Source organism: Carlito syrichta, unplaced genomic scaffold, assembly GCF_000164805.1.
Source record: "Carlito syrichta isolate Samal-C Ts95f unplaced genomic scaffold, Tarsius_syrichta-2.0.1 Scaffold123482, whole genome shotgun sequence".
Lineage (NCBI taxonomy): Eukaryota > Metazoa > Chordata > Mammalia > Primates > Tarsiidae > Carlito > Carlito syrichta.
This window is the reverse complement of record NW_007067578.1, coordinates 99,691-119,815: the sequence shown is the minus strand read 5'-3', so window position 1 is coordinate 119,815 and position 20,125 is coordinate 99,691. Positions and strand designations below refer to the sequence as shown.

The 20,125-nt window shown below is 44.6% G+C and overlaps 1 protein-coding gene across 1 annotated transcript in view; it reads right to left on the bottom strand.

Annotated features, from left to right (window-relative positions):
* RPE65 (RPE65, retinoid isomerohydrolase) overlaps positions 1-17,003 on the bottom strand; it is a 22,074-nt gene extending 5,071 nt beyond the window's left edge. Inside the window, exons 1-10 of the mRNA XM_008048441.2 lie at positions 16,744-17,003; positions 15,517-15,599; positions 14,055-14,205; positions 11,857-11,964; positions 11,612-11,753; positions 8,147-8,294; positions 6,881-6,962; positions 6,516-6,648; positions 6,270-6,409; positions 5,551-5,680 (exon numbers count right to left, since the gene is read on the bottom strand). Coding sequence (XP_008046632.1) covers positions 5,551-5,680; positions 6,270-6,409; positions 6,516-6,648; positions 6,881-6,962; positions 8,147-8,294; positions 11,612-11,753; positions 11,857-11,964; positions 14,055-14,205; positions 15,517-15,599; positions 16,744-16,754 — 1,128 coding nt within the window. The 5' untranslated portion in view covers positions 16,755-17,003. The remainder of the gene's footprint in view (positions 1-5,550; positions 5,681-6,269; positions 6,410-6,515; positions 6,649-6,880; positions 6,963-8,146; positions 8,295-11,611; positions 11,754-11,856; positions 11,965-14,054; positions 14,206-15,516; positions 15,600-16,743) is intronic.
* Positions 17,004-20,125: the final 3,122 nt, after the last annotated feature.

The window sequence follows — 20,125 nt, the reverse complement described above, 5'->3', positions numbered from 1 at the left end:
GAAAAAAAAAAAAAAGAGCAGAGGTGGAAGCAAGTGACATTGAGCCAGGAGGGAGAGGAAGTGGCGGCGAGTAGATGACGGCAATAATGAGGGGTGTCTACGTGTGTGTAGATGTACCACTTTGACTGAAATGAGACGAGAACTTGGCGGACTTTAAACATGGCTGGATGGAACAACAAAATGAGAATTGCACCCTTGTATGGAGGAGAAGCTGCTGTCCCTGGAAACTGCTGCTGGGGAGACCAGAGTCCTCAGGAGAAAGCCAGATTTGAATTAAAGAAAGTAGGTGAAGGAGAAGATAACACAGGGGATTTTTTTTTTTCCTGGCAGCAGACCATGCATTCTAAGTAAATAGTCAAAGATTTTCAGGATAGGGAAGGGATGGGAGGTAGAAAGCAACAAGAGGAACAAGTTTTGAGAGATTTTGTGAAAGAGTCAAAGCACTTGGTGGTGGATGTTGGGGGGAGGGTGTGAGCATGGACACATATTTACATAAGTGCATACACTGAGTACAAATGTCTATTTCTAACATATTGTTTATGTGGTTTTTTTTTTTTGAGTTGGAATCTCACTCTGTCGCCTAGACTGGAGTGCAGTGGCCGCTCCCGGCCACCGCAGCCTCGACCTGCTGAGCTCCAGCGATCCTTCCGCCTCAGCCTTCCAAGTAGCCGGAATTACAGGCATGTGCTACCATGCCCGGCTGATTTTTTGGTTTATTGTAGAGATGAGGACTCACCGCCCAGGTGGGTCTCGAACCTGCGGGCTCAGGCAATCCACTCACCTCAGCCTCCCAAAGGTGCGGGATTACAGGCTGAGCCACCGAGCCCGGCTGTTTATGTGGTTTTAAATTGAATTGCTTTACTCTGTTCTATCTTTTTTTTTGTGAAATTAAGTCTTTAATATAATAGCTCTCTGACATTATCTATGCTTTTCTTAACAAACTACCTTCTTTTTCTGACTTTCTATTTTTCACAGATGCATTTACCCTTTGTCCCAACAATCTCACTTCTGAGAATCTCTCCTATGGGCATATCTGCACATATATTAAGTAACGTACAAAGTTACATTTTGTGATGTTATTGGTTGTTGTTTTTGTTTTTTTTTTGAGTTGGAGTCTCACTCTGTTGCCCAGACTGGAGTTCAGTGGCCTCTCCCGGCCTCTGCAGCCTCGACCTGCTTGGCTCCGGCGATGCTTCCGCCTCAGCCTTCCAAGTAGCTGGGACTACAGGCACACGCTGCCACGCCCAGCTAATTTTTGATTTACTGTAGAGATGAGGTCTCGCCAAGTTGCCCAGGTGGGTGACGTTATTGTAATAACCAAAGACTGGAAACAGTTCTGTTGCCTAGCAGTGAGGGATTGGTTGGATAGCCTTGCATATGTTCACTAAAGGACTGTAAACTCAAGCCCTTCGGTATGGGTTGTTAAATGGAAGAAGTAAGACACAAAGCAGAGAGTACAGAAAGCTGCTTTTTGTGTAAGAGAATGAGAACTAATAACTATATGTATACACATACATTCATAGTTATACTAATAACTATATGTATACACACACACATACACATACATGTATTTTCTTACATTTGCATAAGCAGGCAAGAAAAAGAAAGATATTGATAAAAATTACACACAGAAAGGGAGCGGGAATGGGACGGAATGGACAAAGATGGAATTGGAGTGAGACTGCCCCATGCATACCTTTTGTATAGCTCTATTTGTTTTTTGACCATTCACGTGTACTGCCTTTTCAAAAATAACGATATACTTTAAAGATACTTCCATTACCTCAATCAGCACCCCAAAACCTCAGTTGTTTTATACTCTCTCCTCTCCCTAGTCCATCCCATTCTTCTCTTGATCTGTGTGTTGCCTCTTATCCCCCTGATTTATGACCTTTCTCACTGCCTTTAAGAGTATAGTTTGACTCTTGCCTGCATGAGCGCTTTGGGAGGCTGAGGCAGGAGGATTGCTTGAGCCCAGGAGTTGGAGATCTTCCTGGGCAACACGGTGAGACCTGTCTCTACAAAAAGTGAAAAAAAAATTAGCTGGGCATAATTATAAGCACCTGTAATATCAGCTACTTGGGAGGCAAGGGTGGGAGGATCACTTGAGCCTAGGAATTTGAGGCTGTGGTGAGCTGTGAACATACCAACGCACTCCAGCCTCTGACTCAAACAAACAAAAAAAAGTAGATTCCATAATTTCTCCCACATACTCAAAAACTGCTCACCTTCAGTGCCTTGCCACCTGATTTCTGCTTCCTTCTACTTCCTGAGATCACCAAATCAAGGGTTTAGTTCCTTAGTCTTTACTCATTCTGACTTGTCTATAGCAATGCATCCACATAACTCTCTCCTGCCCTGACCTGTGTGACATTATCCTCTTAGCAGAAACAAGGACTCTCTGGTGATTCTTCTGTTTCTTCTTCTGGCTTCTCTTTTTCTAGCACTTTCTGCAAATGGGCATTTTCTGAGCTGCTGTGCTTGGCTACCTTTTATTCTCTCTTGGTATTCTCTGGCTGTCAAGTTCCTAATTTCAAAAGGTAAGTAAATTTTTATGTTTCTTTTGGAAACATAAAAGGTATGATTATAAAGTATTATACTATTATAAAGTATGATTTTTTTCTTTGCTAGCTGTTTCATCTAATTTTTATATATTTAATCATTTTGATAGCAATAGCTATCAGATTTCTTCTGTTTAAAAACCTTCACTGTCTCTTCATTACCTGCCAAATAAAGTACGGGCTTGTAAGCCTGACCTCAAATCCTTCCAAGATGATCAACCTACTTTGAAAGTATTTTATCCTATTCACTCCACTACTTCTGCCTATGTTCCTGCCAGCAGGATAGCAGCCAATTCTCTCTGCCTCTCTGCATCCCATTTCTCTGTCTCTCCTCCTTACACTGCCCTTCTTGACTTTAACCATTCTGCTTCAATTTCTTCTCCACCTGCCAACACACTGCCCATGGCAACTAACTAGTCCGACAAGTATGACTACCCTGTCAGTGGACTGGCTAGACCCATGTGTCCCTCCCTCATAGTTCCCCTCCATGCTGTTGGCACAATCGCCCCTGAGCCTCCCTTCTTCTCTCGGCCACACAGGGGAACGTGTTCTGAGAACGAGAAGTGCATCCTTTTGATGTACTCACTGAGAAAGCGAGTAGGATGCCTGTTGTTGTGGCTACTTGGTAACTATTGGAAGAGAGCGCAGGTGGGGATCAAAGTGACATTAGGCATTTTTCATCATTATTAAAATTCTCCATTTTATAACTGGGTGATTATTCTTCATGCAACGCTGACCTCACATTTTACAGAAATCCTTTCTTTTTCTTCATTTTGAAATGTAGGTATTTGAGATCCTCTTTTAGCTCCTTAATTTAAAGATGACTGTGATTTTACCATTACTAGCAAAGTAAGAGTGTACTGAAATCAATGAACACCTCCATTTGGTAAGTATCTTATGGGTGCTCAACCTCGTGCCAGAGGTATGCTTCCTAGGGGAAAACAAGAGTGCTTAAGGTACCCAGAATGGTCTTTCTCCGTGATCTCTCTCCCGATCCAGGAATATCAGCTGCCTGTTGAACATTTTGCTGAGATAACCAGTGGGTACTTTCAGCTCAGCGTGTGTAAAATAAATCTTACTTCTTTTCTTGCAAACCAGCTCCTCTTACTTCTGTTTCCAATTCAGTGGCTCAGGGCAGAAATCTGGAAGGTACCCTCAACTCTTTCCTCTCCTTTGCCCTGGTCCAGACTCAGACGCCAACTCCTGTTGACTCCGCCACCTGCACATTTCTCAACTTTATGTCTTCTTTTATCTCTCGGTTGCCATTTTCTTTATTCAAGTATGTATCCTCTTTTATTTGCCCCATGTCATCAATTCTCTAATAGGGCTTCTAGCCTCAGGAGTCTCCCTCTTCTATCTGAAACAGACCTGATCGTGCCATGTCCACCCACACACTCAGTGTACTTCAGTGGCTCCCTATCAAAATGTAGCACCCGAAGGCCTATCAAGCCCCTTCGGCATCACTGCAGCCCAGCATTCCTGTCCTTCCGCCCTGTCCCCACTGACCCCATGCTCCAGATGGACCAGCTTGGCAGCTTCTTTGCATCTCTGGGTTAAGTCTTGCTTCTGTAACTCCTCCTTGCCTCTTTGCAGAGGCTCTTTTGCCTCTCTGCAGTGCCTGGCCTCAACCTCCTCCCCTTTCTTGCTTTTCACAGAGCTGACCCATCTGCTTAAGACCAGGGATGTCTGGTTCTAAATTGGGCTCATTTTCCACTATATCAGATCTAAGCCTTTGGTACAGAATTTCACATACCATGCAACTGCCTCAACTCCCTTTGTGCAACAAGGGAGCATATAGAAATAAGAAAACGTCTGTTCATGTATCTACAATATGTGTGAAAATTACACCTTCTTGAATGGCATTTCCATCACACCACAAATTCTAGATGTTAGTCTGCTTATTCTAAAAAGATAGTCACTGACTACAGGTATGAAGCGCCTTTGAGAGGCTGAGGTTAGTGGATTGCCTGAGCCCGCGGGTTCGAGACTCGCCTGGGCAACTTGGCGAGACCTCATCTCTACAATAAATCAAAAATTAGCCAGGTGTAGTAGTGCGCGCCTGTAGTTCCAGCTATTTGGAAGGCTGAGGTGGAAGGATTGCCGGAGCCCAGCAGGTTGAGGCTGCGGTGGCCGGGAGCCACTGCATTCCAGTCTGGGTGACAGAGTGAGACTCCAACTCAAAAAAAAAAGAAAAAGTAGAAATAAAGAGATGACTCTCTAAGCCTATTCATGATTTTTAGCCTATAGTGATATTTTCAGCAGATTTATTTAAAAACAAAACAATGAGCTGACTTCCCTACAGAGTTATTGTTTTGATGCTTCATCTCTCCAGAATTTCAGATTATTTAATGTGTTAGTATTATTGACAAAGGATCCTAGCAATCAGTGAGCCTGCACTATTCACTGAGAAAATATATTTTAAAGGGATTTTGTAAGTAAAAGAATAGCAGATTTTTTTTTTTTTTTGAGTTGGAGTCTCACTCTGTCACCCAGACTGGAGTGCTGTGGCTGCTCCTGGCCACCGCAGCTTTGACCTGCTGGACTCCAACGATCCTTTCGTCTCAGTCTTCCAAGTAGCTGGAACTACAAGGGCACGCTACCACGCCCAGCTAATTTTTGATTTATTGTAGAGATAAGGTCTTGCCAAGTTGCCCAGATGGGTCTCGAACCCGCAGGCTCAGGCAATCCACTCACCTCAGCCTCCCAAAGTGCTAGGATTATAGGCTGAGCCACAAGAACAGTAGATTTACAAATACAAAACCTGGTTCTCATCCTAGCTGTGCTGCAATTGCTTTTGCTAAGTCATGTCACTCTTCTGAGCTGTAGTTTCATCATTTGTAAAATGAGGGGAGTTTATTTAGTTTATTTTTAAAGCTCCTTCCAGCTCTGAAATTTCAAGACTTTATGTATAAACATGAAGTAGGAGAACAATTCCTGAGAGAGATAGAACATTCTAGTTATTTCTGAAATCTGTGTAGAAGGCGATTACCTTGTCAATATTCAAAGGAAGTACATATCTCCTAACTTCAGGTTGGGGAGCCTTTCGGGCATTTTTTTTCACCTCTTCCCAGTTCTCACGTAAATTGGCTAAATATAAGTAGTTATAAACAAATTCAAATCTGTAGGAATAAAAAGTCACACATGAGCACAGGCAATTACAAATAATTTTAGAGAGTTGGCTCATGCTTCTTCAAAGCACAGGTGCCTGCCTGTTCCTTTTTCCACACCTAGGAACTGCTGATGACCCAGGTTCTAATTTAGAGCCACTTTTTCCTGCCCATCCTGGGGGAATAAAAGTAGAAACCCGCCTCCTGGGTTTGTTTAAATAACCGCAGCCTTAATATACTCTCTGTTCTGCTCTGTCACCGTTCTGTTGGTGTCTTTAAGGGATATTGCTTTCTGCTGACGTGGCTAGTCACTCAAGGCCCACCCCAGTGATTTTGCCAAGTTTAAGTTCACTTTTCAGGTTGCAGACACTTTTATTTTCAACTGGAGTTCATGGACCTGATTGTTTTTTTCAACCATTCACTGTGGTTTTGAGGCTCAGACTGCCTAAACTCCCTGCTGCCTTACACTTACACTTTGGGACCCGGACCTAGCCCTTGCTTTTTTAGATTCAGGTTAAATCTTCAGAGCGGCGTCTCTAGAAAGGCTCCTAATTTCCAGGAGCAACAGGAGGCGTGACATTTCCCTGATGTCCTTCCTTACCCCTTCCAGCAGCAGAGATCTACAATCAGGAAGCCGTTGTCTTCATAGGTGTTGATGTGATGGAAGAGATTGAAAGGAGAAGTCCTGTATTTATTATTGAGGTACTTTCTCCTTTTTTTGTCAGCAATGTGAAGCCAAACCTTGAGAAGAGAGGAAAATATTTTGATGCTTTTAAGAAGGAAAAAAGTATGCACCGTAAAACACACTTTCAGAATCACAAACTTGGCAAACAAATCTAAGACTTACCCCCATGGTTTCATTGGACTCAAAACAATCCATGTAGTTGGCTCCCCAAAGACTCCATGAAGAAAGAAACTTGAACAGATTAATTTTAACTGGTGTCTCCACAAAAACGATGTAGTTGGGAGTCAGACCAAAACTGTTCAAAAACACAAACACGCTTGTGAATTGAAAGCGCCGGATCTCATGCCACAAAGAGACACACACGAAGTATGCTCAGTTACACGAATCAACAGTACCTACGTGAGATTAATTATGTTTACACTTAGTTTTCTGCAAAAGAAGTTGTGATCGGGTTTGGATCAAAGGTAGGCAAAGCAAATCTTTAAACGTGAGTTTTCCTGAAGATTCATAGTGGGCCTTCAAGTTACCTATGGACGTAAGATGGCTTGAATCGGTCACTGCAGGGGAATTGTACAACGACCTCTGACTTGCTTATTGGGTCTTCCTTGTCTGAAATAAAGTGGTTTTAGAAGGCTTTGGAACAGCCTCTTCTTTTATTTTAAATACAGAGCATTCAAAACAGCTTATATAAGCAAAGAAAAAAAAAGTACATATTTCAGATCTCGAGTTTTTTCAGAGCTTATTTTTATTTTCTCAGTCATTGACATTTCTTAGTGAAATTTCATGTGAAGCTGCAACCACCCAGGAAAATCCAAATAGCAGCAGGTTTGGAAAAGGGCACTCAAACAGACTTGTGGCAGGCAGAGTAGAATGGTCACGTCTTACAACAGCGGAAGGTGGGCTTTCAGTCAGGAGAGCAGGACAAAACCTTAGTATGGTCAAAATGCCTTTTGCAATATGTGAGATGCCTAAGAAATATAGGATAAGTGGGTTTGTGCCAATCACCACGTTTAGTAATTCTTCTGCACATTGCATTGTATTTACTAAGCCAATGGTTCTGAAAACCCTAATGTGCATCTGAATCACATAAAAGGTTTCTTAAAACACTGATGGCAGGCTCCACTCCCAGAATTTCTCTTGTGGTCTGCCTGGGGTGGGGCTCACGACTTGTTATTTCTAACAGTTTTCCAGGTGATGTTGTTTGTTCAGGAACTACGCCTTGAGAATGACACTAAGCAAAAATCCATATAAATTCAAATAGTTCTGTCATCGAGGCAGTTAACGCTGAATACGGCGATGAATGGAGAATGAATGGAGGATTCCAGCGTACTCTCCCCCTGCTTTCTTTCCCCATATTATTACCAAGAGTTAATGGATCTGTCTGTAGTTTGGGGAATTAAACACGAAATACTTCACACACTCTCATATATGCACATATGCCATTATGTATTACGTGTTTATTTCATTTAATTTTGCCTGGCACATGAATAAGTGCCCAAAACTGTCTGCTGGATTTGCACATAAATTCTATAGGAACAAATCCACATAGGTGCTACATTGTGAAACACAGTGGGATAGAACTTGACCACTTGCTTTCCACATGTTCAAGTCATCATCTCTTGCTGTGGTGCCTGCCCGTGGGCATGAGTCCCCTGGGAGGGGTGAAGGAATTGCTTTCAAGTCTGAGAGCGACTTAATTCTCATATATGCTGTCCTGCTACTCTGACTTAGCATCCTGTATTTTCAGTAACTTTCTCAGACTATTTCAGAAGAGGAAAGCTTGGTAAACTCACCTGCTTGCAGTGGAGGGATCTTTACAATATTGTAGGCAATTGAGAAGTTTTTTCCAAAGCAATTACCAATGTTGTAAACGGTTCCATCGCTTTCAATGTGGGGGTGAGCCGTGGCTCCGTTGACCGAGACATAGTTGCAAAGGTCAACCTGTGGCGGGAAAGTCATGGGAGAAAGGAGATGACGGTACGCATGTGCCCCCAGGTCTGACCCCACCACCATCCCTGGCACGCTCTCCCCGAGTGAACTTTCCCTCTCTTCTCATCCCTCTGGAGACTACCCTTGCTCCCCTGTGGTTCCCACCTGTGGCGCAGAACTCTCCTCTGACCCCCCCGGTGACGGTGACTCCTCACACGTCTGAAATCAGGGGTTCTCTGTGACTGTGAACTCCATGCCTACAGTGCCCCTGTTACTTTTCTTTTTGCACTTGCAGGCTGACCTCAGACTGATAAGTTTCATTCCTGGGACTTCTTTGCCCTTCTTGTGTTCGACTGAATTGTATAAGGCTGCTGGAATTCAATCGTTTCTGATTTACAAAAATGGCAGTTTTGTATGGTACCATACCCAATGTCTTGCACATGGTACTGTATGAGGAGTTGAAAGGCCCTTCAGGATTTTTCTAGTAGAAAAAGACTGAGCATATATAGACATCAGAGGAACCACACATCTCTTGGCATTACATGCAAACATTCTTGGGGAAAAGATTTAGAACTCTAATTCAATTAGGAGTCCATAAGAAATTCAGATCCACAAATTAGCATGAACTTCTCGGTTTGCAGAAGAAGAAGATCAAGGGTCCTGTTCAAGAATACAGAGGCACAGGTGGGCAAACTAACCCTGTATTTCTACCTGAAACCTGCCCAATAAAGATTTATTGAGTAAAATATTAATGAAGTATATATTTATCTAACCTGATTTTTAAAATTTAATTAGAAGAATATTTTTAGCTTGTTTTTAGCACCCTTATGTAAACAATAGACAAGACATGCATTTATCCACTCAATCATTTATCAAGCACTCTTTAAGCTTCTAGTAAGTACTAGGCACCGTGCCAGGGTTTAGGAAAAGAGAAGCTCCTTATTTTTAAGAACTTTGGTCTAGACGTACACTGTTCAATCTGGGAGCCACTAATTTTTAGCTCAGACTTCAAGCCTCAGTTCCTGTCACATTAGCCACATTTCAAGTGCCTTATAAGACCAGAACAATGAAGATACAGAATGTCCCCATCATTGCAGAAAGTTCTACTGAACACCACTGCCTTAGAGCGCCAAGCTGGCATAAAGTATAATGAGCACACAAAAGTATCTGTAGAGAAAGGCCACCTAGGACTGGGGAATCAGTCAGGCCTCCTGAGGGCAAGGACTCCTATTCATGCTGGAAAGGTGGGTAGGAATAGCCGGGTGGAGTAGGATGACAACATGGTCCGGGGAGCAGGATTGCTCTTTGGGGATTACTAGCGATTCAGCAGGCCCGCCATGAAGGGCATTCAGGAAGGAAGCGGGGTAAGAGGCAGTCCATCACAAAGGCCCATGTTTGAACCTTATTTTGGAAGTTATGAGTTCGCTAGATGGAGTCACATGCTTCTATATGTATTTTAGAAAGATGGCTTCCACATTATGGATATTGTACTTAAGGGAATGAGGCTGGGGTCAAAGGTACTGGTGGAAAGGCTATTTCAGTAATACCAAACACAAAATCTCAAATTTTTAAAACTGCATTTTCGTATGAAGTCAGGGAACAGTGCTACTCATAATGGCACCTAAGCCCTAATGAGGTCTATTCAGGATCCCTACCATAGCTTCTCTGTTTCCAATCAAAGTACCATGTGAGTGCAATACAGATTCACTGTCAAAGTCAAGTGGATGATTTGGAAACTCAACTTCAGTTCTTCTCTAAGTGATTTATACACACATACACGTACAGGGTCAAGCACAAACATCAAAGTCGAGAAAGGGCTATGGAAAGTCTACATTAAGACTCAGTAAATAGTCTGTTGAGAATCATAGATCAGCTTGTGACGTTGAGGACTGGTTTTTCTATTTCTGCTATGACTGTATTTATGGTTCTGGTCTTGAATTCCACCTCATGGTCCCCTAGCTATACCATATCTCTTTTGTCCTTCGATGCAGCTCACACGTGGCTTCTCAATTAAACATCCTAAAGCACCTGTTTGCTTATAACAGTTCTTAAGCAAAACCTTCCAGTAGCTTCCCATGAGCTAGGCCACTCATTCCAAATGTTTATCTCATTATTTAGGCTTCTGATTTCACCATACCCTGTGTCCTACTATTATTCCCCTTGACATTGTACACTCTAGATGACTAGTTCTCAACTGGGAGTGTTTTTGCTCTCCAGGAGGAGATTTCAAAATGCCATGGGCATTCTGGGTTTGTGCAGTGACTGAAACATGACTGGGCTTTGAGGATGAGGCCTGGAATGCCAAACTTCTGCCATGTGTGGGGCAGTCTTCACAATGATGATTCCCCTCTTGCCCAATGCCACTCACACCTCCATTGAGAAATACTGCAAGACTAGCCAAAAGGGGTTATTCTCTAGTTTCCATCAAGATATCCTCTTTTCTCATCTCTGTGCCTTTGATCATTTTATCCTCCCATCTATAATGTCCTTTTTTCCAAATTCAAAGTGGTACCTTTCCAGTAACTTCCCACTAAAACACAAACCCTTTAAACCTCCCTTGGGCCACCCCACCTTGCATCCCCCAATACCGCCAGGAGTCATGTCTTTCTTATTTGTGCTTTCTTATTTGTGTTTTATTTATCTTAAAGAATGCATCACATGTTGTGTCCCATTCTACTGATGTACTTGTTTGATTTCCTCATCTAGATATTAAACTTCCTAGACTCACAAATAGGTATGTCTTAATAAATATGGATCTATCCTAAGAAATGATGCATTAAGACAGCTTACATTTTCCATAAAATTTGTCATTTTAAAATATTACTGATGTGTTCTATTTTATTTAAGATATAGCTTTATTTCTAATAAGAAGTGTCTATTACAAGGGACAAATTAGGGCACCACATTTGCCTAAAACCATGACTAGCATGGTTTTCAACATCAGCAGGTATGATTTTTTGAGCACCGAGTATTTACCAGGCCAATAGCAGCCTATAAAAACCATGAAAGGCAGGGGCATGTTGTCTTACTCACTGATCTAGCCCCTGCATCTAGCATAAGTTCTGGTACATGAAAATAATAAATATTTGTGTCATGAATGAAAAAATGAATGAATATACTATGCACCTTCTATGGTTTTCCTCCAATTCATGTACGTGTTTAAAATTTCATGGTTAAAGAAATAAAGTTTTCTTTACGCCACGTAGTTGGTGACATAGCTGGGATTTGAAACTTCATCTGACTCTCTTGTTCTTTCCACAAATTTGCACAGTTAATTTGATTCCAAGTTCCAAATTTCTGAGCAACATCACCTACGCACTAAGTCTCACCTGCTTAATTGTCTCCAAGGTCTCTGGATTAATCTTTGTAATGTAGTTGGTCTCTGTGCAGGCGTAGTAATCTTCCCCCACTGGGTAGATATTAACAAGGGCATTGTCGGTAATCTCCACTCCTCGAAAGTAAGAAAAAAACCTGCAGAAGCAAATGAATGTCTTAGTCCAGTAACTTTCGGGCCATGAGAAAAAAGGGGCTAATATAAAATGTCTTGAAGAACATGTAGATTGGCTTCAGTAACCTGGAAAATATATTCTTGCAGGGATCTGGGAAAGCACAGGTTCCGAATTCTGTTATGACAATCCTCTTCTCAGTCATCGCCCGTACGTAAGCGTCCGTGCGGATGAACCTGAAGGACATTGAGACACGGGAAGGGGTCACAGACAGAGGCAGTCAGTGCAGTCAGTGCAGAACGTGGAATGGTCATTCTGTGCGCCCTCATCAAGTCAGAACCATAAATTCACAACATGAAGAATAAAGAGTCGTATCAGCTCCCTTTCTCAGGGTGACCAAGGCGGGAAAGACAATGTTCTATGAGCTCTCGTGTGTGCCTTTTAAACATCATAGATGAGGAAATGGAAGTTCAGAGAAGTTAAATGATGGTATATGAGGCTGTGTTGGGTTAGAACCTATGTCAGCCAGAGTTGGACATTAAGTATTTTTCATGTCCCACCATGCAGCCCCAATGGGCATTTACATCGGACCTCTCTCTACAGCCTATAACCTGTCAACATTTATGTGTTCTAGGGAAAGCAGTGTGGTGATTCCTAAAAGAACTAAAAATTGAGCTTCCATACAGTTCAGCAATCCCTCTCCTGGGAATATCCCCAGAGGAACATAAATATCACTACCAAAAAGACATCTGCACACACATGTTCACTGCAGCATTATTGACAATAGCAAAAACATGGAAACAACCCAGATGCCCATCGAAAGTGGACTGGATAAAGGAAATGTGGTGCATATACATAATGGAGTATTACACAGCCATAAAGAAGAACTAAAGCATGACCTTCACAGCCACTTGGATGCAGCTGGAGACCACCATACTAAGTGAACGATCACAGAAACAAAGCACTGAATACTGCATGTTCTCACTCATAAGTGGGCCCCGATCACTGGTCACTTGAGCACCAGGCACTGCTGGGGGAAGGGAGGGGGCAGGGAGGCAGGATGAGGGACACCTGGCAACACCCGGGGTACCTGGTCCACTATCGGGGGAGAGAGGGCCTGCCAGAAGCCCAAACTGCACCTGCATGCAACGTACTCAAGTAGCAAATCCCCACCTGAACCCTACATCTCTAAAGTTAAAATTTTTTTTTTCCATCTGCTTTTGCACTGTCATGAAGAGGAAAAAGCACCCCGGTTTGTAGAAGGCCTGTGAAGGCCTTCTCTGAACCACAAACTGTGCTCTCCTGGCAGCATTTCTGCTCGACATAGTCTTCCTCTTACCAGGCAAGTTATCTGTGGGAGTCTTCCTTTCTCTTTCTTTTGATGCCTTTTCAAAACACCTGGAATCTGTGATCAACAAAGCCACCCAAAGGCCTGAAGAGTCAAGTAGAAGACAATATTTATTGTGATGTCTATGAGGACTCCCTGGAGTGATGGTTTAGGTTCTCAAGCCGTTAAGCAATAACCTCGTTTTTAGAAAACTTCTCTTTCTGATGTCACTGTGACATGTTGGTCCTTTCCTACTTTTTTGGCACCCAGGGTAGCCTTTCTGACAATAAAAAAGTAGTCAAGATAGCTGGTGGTTTAATAAAAATAAAAGAGAGCTAGTATTGTTATTGAGTGCGTCCTATGTGCTAGACACTGTGTTTTCATTTAATCTTTGTAATAAACCTACAAAGTAGATTCTATTATTTTTCCTAATTTGCAGATCATAAAACCTAGAATTACCACAACAACAAAAACTGAATGTTTCATGTCTCCACTCACAAGAGGACCCTAGCACTGGGCATGCGAGCACAACAGACGCTGGGCACTGTTGAAGGATAGAGGGAAGGAAAAGGTTAAGGGGTACACAGCCATGGGCACATGCCCTGGGCACCATGTCCACTACCGAGGGAGAGAGGATTTGCTAGGAGACTACACATCACTGGCATGCAAATCCTCACATGTACCTCACAACTCTAAAATCAAAACAATTCCAACAAAAAACTAAGAATGAGAGGTTGACATCTTGCCAAAGGCGTGTCTGTGGAGTACAGGATTTAAAGCCAGGCATGTTGGATCCCAAAGCCCTAGTGCTTAACTTCTCCTTTATTCCGTGGTTGTACTCCCAGGTGTCCATGCAGAGGCAAGGACCCAGGGAGATTCTGAGAAGGAAGTGTGTACACAGGTCCCCTCCCGGATTCCAGAGATTTAAAAGTACATGGGAGGAAGGGCTGAGCTAGGCCACATTCCTGGGAGGTGGAGCTGGACCAAGTGCTCCTTCACCTTCTGTGGTATGTGACGTGTCCTTCTTTAAAGTCAAACTTGTGCAGGAGGGCTTGCCCGTCAAACAGGTGGTAAAATGGCTCAGATCCAACTTCAAAGAGTCCTGGCCCGCATCGAAGCAGACTGCCGGTGAGCCAGAGGGGGATCCTGCCTGTGATGGAGGGAGACAGAACAATGTTTCTTACCCCCGCCTGTGGGTGGGCTCGTCCCTGAGGAAGCGGACTGTATCAGCAGCTGGATGCGCAACCTCCCCTCCATACCACTGGCCGTGATGTTCTCACCCAGCTCTCACACCGGCCAGCACTTGGAAACGTCTTCGCTAGGAGAGCACATGTTGGGAAATGTGGCCGTGCCCAGAGTCTGGATAAGGCATGGAAGGGCTGAGGGAAACGCATCCCAAGGGGAATGGGATTCTCCATCTGACATACTTCCTCACACACCAATCGATTTCACATTTGTAAATGTGACGTTCAAATTTCTTGATCGATTTTGATAAAGTACGGGGTAGAGGGATGGATTAGGAGCAAGAATGAAGACATTTGAAAAGATGTGTCTGCAGAAACTGCTATTTAAATGGAACAGCAGGAGAACTAGCTTTAAAATCTTGATTATAGTCCTCTGAGGGTGTGAGCTACTGCCCAGACGAACATACACAGGGCTGGGGGGCAGGGACCTGGGTTCTGGTTCAGGATTTGCTACATGCCATCTCGGGGCCTCAGTTTCCGCATCTGCAAAATGACGGGTCCCCAGAGAGTCCTTTGGGAGGCTTGGCTTTCACAGTGTTGTGTTTGTGCCCCATTAGCCTTTGAATTATGTTTGCTCAATCCTTACCAGTGACTTTTTTCTAAGCAGATGGATTATTTTCTATAGCTTATGATGAAGATGACAGTAATAGGAGCTACAGTCCATTGATCACGATTTGTGGCATACTGAGTGAGTCATTTTATTTATATGACCTTACTTAATTTTCCAACAGCTCTAGGAGGTAAATTTCAGTTTTTGGTAGGTAAGGGAATTAAGGCTGAGAAAGTTTAAGCGACTTTTGGAACTTACAGATCATGAAACGATAGAGCTGCGGTTGCCACCTACATCGGCCTGGCTCCAGAAACACTTTTCCAATAGAGTGGGCATGAAACCCTCCGCCCTTTAATGTAATCTTCCCAGGAGCTTGATGCCCTCATTTGTTCAGACACTAAAGGGACAGGCATTTATAGGCCATTTATTATGTGCCAGGCCCCGAGCTGGGCACTGACAGCATGAAGACAACCCCAGTAAAGTAGCAGCATTTGGCCACGTTGGAAAATGAGGCAAAGGTCAATGAGAGGAAATGGGTTCTTGGAATTAAAAAAAAACTGAAGCCACTTGGTTCCCTTCCCCACAGCCCATAGTGGGAGCCCATCCCAAGAGCCACCAAAGAAGAAGAAACCAGAAAAGAGGGTGACTTCAAGAGGGCGAGGCCAACCTGTGATGTGAGCCGGGAGCGGTGAGGACAGCTCCTCCACAGTTTCGAACAGTTTCTTGTAACCACCAGCAGGATGCTCTACTCTGAAACGAAGCGATCACGAGGGAAAAGCCTGTGTTGGTACTCAAGACGTCCCTGGAGACAGAGGCAGATTCCCAAGAGAGAAGGCACTCCGGGTCTGGCTGGAAGCCGGTTCACTACATCCTCATCTCCGTTGGGGAACACATGGACTTGGGGAGGAGGAGACATACTCGGGGTGGAAGGTGGGCCCTACTCAGTGCTCCTTTGACATCAAGAAAAAGAACCTCTCTCAAGATCAGCGGTCACAGTAAACTTCATCTTACCCTCTGCAGGTTTCCCTCATCTCTGAAGACAAACCCATTCATCCTGTTGCTGTCAGTTTCCTTCCAGAACTTTGATCCTAGACAGGTCCTGTCTAGAACTATCCTGTCCCGTCAACACTCAGCTCACCACCTCATTGGCTTTCTTGCCTCACGGAGAGGAAAGGCTCCTTCTTCTCCCTCCTAGGGGTTGGGAGATGGCAGCTTGTGGGGTCAGGTGTCTCATCATCCATTATTCTCCTGTATGAGACCATCATTTTCTCCTGTTACCTAATTTATCCACCAATCCCCCAGAGCCACATACTTTAAAAAATCAGACCAGGGGAATTGGGTTCTATATTTTTGCTTATGTCATACCTTCTTTCTTTGGCTCCATGTTATCGCTTCTTAGAGTGGGATCTCCAGATTATAATAACTACCTCTTATTAAGTACTTACTATGTGCCATCCACCATAAAAGGACTCTGCGTGCTATTATTTCATTTAAATCTCACAGCAACACAATGAGGTAAGTACTATTGTTGTACCCATTCTACATATGGAAAAACCTAGAGTTCAAAGTTAGAGAATCTGCCCAGGATTCACACAGCCAGGAAGTGACTGGGCAAGAAAGGTAACACAAGTCTGTCTGAGGGCCCCACACTCTTGGCTGTTTCCAAGCCCCAGTCTTAAGTCACAGAAACCCCACCATGACTTAGACCCGAATTCTAGATATTTGCTTCAATACATATGGGAACATTCCCCCACCAAAATGCAGGAGCCTTTCCTAAACTGGTCATCGATTCATGCCTTCTCTTCAGGAGCTCTTGAGATAATAACATTTACCATGAACCCACTAAGGTAAATGCCCACCAAGGCATTTCCCAAAATCTCCCAGAGGTACTTACTGGACAGACATTTTCTTCCAGTGCAGGATCGAGTGTTCTGGCACCAACTGCAGGATGAAGAAGCGAGTTTTCAGCCAGGGGCCTTTTTATGCCTTCCAGATCCCCTAAAAGGAGTGTCGGCTCTGGGAGCCCTTCCCTACCCCCTCCAACCCAATGAGGGGAACAGAAGTGGCTTTCAGCACTCAGAGCCTCCTGAGACTGGAGCATTATTTGGGCTTGCCGTTCCCATAACAGTGTTTTGGCGGTTTTCCAGAGACCTCAATCCCCAAGGAGAGGGAGAACAGATTAGAAAGAAAGGAGCCACTGGGAGGGGCCAGCGTTGGGCCTGAGCCGATCCGAGCCACCCCACTGGACACTGGCACCGTCCCCTGTGCCCGCTTCCCTCTCCCACCTCTGAGCCTTAATCCTCACCCTCATTCATTCATGTATTCATTCACTTATTCTAAAACATGTCTTTTACGTATCATCCATCTATGGACCAGAAAGAGACTGGCGCTGTCCCTGGCGCTGTCCACAGAACTTATAGCTCTGCAAGGGTTACAGGAGACTGCCAAATTTGGTGCAATTTGGCTCAGGCTAAGATGGGAGAAAAAGGAAGTGTCATGGAAGCACACTGCAGCACTTCTAACTGCCTCTGGCCACCATGTTGGTACCGTTCGGTGTCCACATTCTTGCAGCCTGGCTGTGGACTTTCGCTATGTCCTTTTGATTCGCTAAGAATGAAACTGTTTTCTTCTCCTTGTTTGTCACCAGTGCCTGCCTGCTCCTCACCTCGCCTTCGTGTCTATTGGTACGTGTTCTGCACTCCGCGAGCATATAGCTCCAATTCACTCATCCTTCCACATTCTTTTATTAAGCTCCAGCTGTTTGCCAGCACAGAGATGGTACTGCCCAAAGGAGTACTTGCAAAAGAGACAAGATATCTGCTATACCAGCTAACGACTTCAACATTTTTTGAGAAACTCGTTGACAATTTTAAGCTTAACAAGTGGTTATGGCTCCTTACCCTTGGCACTCTTCTTCAGTGGAACTCTGTAACAAGTCATCTGAGCCCTCCCCAAGACAGTCAGCAGGAGCTTACTTTCCTTGACTGGGCTCCACACATGAAGGACAGAGGTAGAAGTCCCAGTGGTCACAGCCGGTGCCCAGGGTCAGGGGTGTCTCTGCTCCTCCAAGGCAGTTGTAGTGTCTCCACTGGAGCCATTTTACAGTAGGCATTGCTACTGACTGACTGGGTAGCCTCCACGATCCCGCCTCTAGCCAGCCCAGTGATTCTGTTAGGTCCCTAATGTTAAAATGTTTGTGTTTTGCTGTATTAGCTGGAGGTGGTCTCCTTGTTTTCAGCTAAGAGTCCAATCTACAACATGATGGTAGTACAGGATGCCATGGTACCATGCGGGAAGAATATCTCTATTGGTGTTAGGGAGGCCCAGAAGAAAGAAGAAGTAGCTGAGCCAAGATAGGAAGAAAGTATAAAACTCAACCAGCCAGAGGTCAGGTGCAAGAAGGTGTAGACACGGCTTGTAGAACATACAAAAGTCTGGAGGTGAGCACCACGTGGGGAAACAGCAAGAGACGAAACTGGCCTAGAGATAATCAGGGGTCAGATAATCAGAGCCACGTAAAGAAATCTAGACCCAACGGGGCTCGGTGGCTCAGACTACCATCCCAGCACTTTGGGAGGCTCTGGCCAGTGAATTGCCTGAGCCCACGGGTTCGAGACCAGCCCGGACAACTTGGCGAGACCGCATCTCTACAATAAAAAAGCAAAAATTAGCCAGACGTGGTAGCGCACGCCTGTAGTTCCAGCTACTTGGAAGGCTGAGGCGGAAGGATCGCCGGAGCCCACAGGTCGAGGTTGGGTTGGCCTTGAGCGAGCCATTGCACTCCAGCCTGGGTGATGGAGTGAGACTTCAGCTCAAATAAATAAATTAATTAAATTAAATGAAAAGAAATCCAGACCCATGTCGTGAGAGGAGGGGAATCACTGAAATGTCTTATTCAAAAGAGTGACATGATCTGAGTGCATTTTACTGAGACCACTGTGGTTATGTTGCGGGAAATGATGCTGGATGGACAGCCTGCGCGGGATAAATTAGAGGGAGACACAGATGCAAAAGAGAAGGTACTGATAGGGGGGAAACGCTGGGGATGGGGACGGGTGGGCAGACTCAGGAGCCGTTTCAGAGGAGACCCAATTAGACTCAGACTGACGAGTGTGCCGGGGACCTAAAAGGCCGTTGAAAGGACGGCCCTTGGGCCTCCGGGACGATTCATGGAGCTAGTGCACACCATGACTGCATGTGTGCGTGATATTTCAGGAACCCAGAGACGATGAATTCTGATGGGGGCGTTCATTAAGGAAGAAGATCCCTGGGAGTTTCAACCATCTGAAAGGCTCATAGGGAGGTGAGAGAGTTGGAATTGGGAGGCTCGGCTGGGTGTGGGCACAGGAGGAAGACGGAGATGGCCTTTCTGGGGAAGGATGCAGAGTGCAAGAAGGCAGGGGACTGAGTGTGCGCGGTGAGCTGTCTGCCTCCCACCCCATTTTTGCTGGGCTTCATTTTCTCAGGAGAGCCTCTCCTCCTTGCAAAGAGTCCCAGGCCGTGTTGCCACACCAGCACGCTGGTGGTTCACAGGAGAGAAGTTCCGGGAGGATCAGGACACGCAGCCTTTCTTCAGCTTCACCTCCCCACCTGCATGACAAGAGGCCAAGGGATGGAGCTCTGGGAGCCAGGAAGCCCACGCTAGCTGAGTGACAGAGCGCTAACAAACTGTACTTCTGTTAAGCTCATTTCCTAGGAGATGAGAATTCAATCCTACCGGAGCCCAGGATGGCACCCACTGCCATTCTTGGGTGCCTCTGTGCGGCTTCTGGCGCTCTGGGGCTGCAGCCACGTTGTTTAAAAATGGCAACTGGTTTTAGTGATTTGGGGACTGTTTTGCCCCTTTGGTACCCTTTATGTTTCAATCAGCATAGATCCTAGAAGTCAACTCCTTGAGGGATGTTTCTTTTAGAAGTACACATCCTGACAATTCATTCTTGGAAGACTTACAGATTCATAAACCATGTGAGTCATCAAGTTAATATGCTTGGATAGATTCAGGATGAAAACTAATTTCTGTGCATTAAATCTCATCATACCCCGATTTCCTCAGGTATAAGGCAGGGGAAATATGCACAAGCATTTTGTGAGCCAAAAATACTCCATATAAACATTAAGTAATGCCTATCAATGTCTCAGGAAGTGTGATTTTATATCTATCCTTCCAGCTAATACCTTCCGCCTTAGGGGTAACCCATTTTCCCCATCCTACCATTGGCGTGAAGTTAGAGATCAGCTGTCCGTACCCTTTTCAAGGCATCAATTTGACCTCTTTG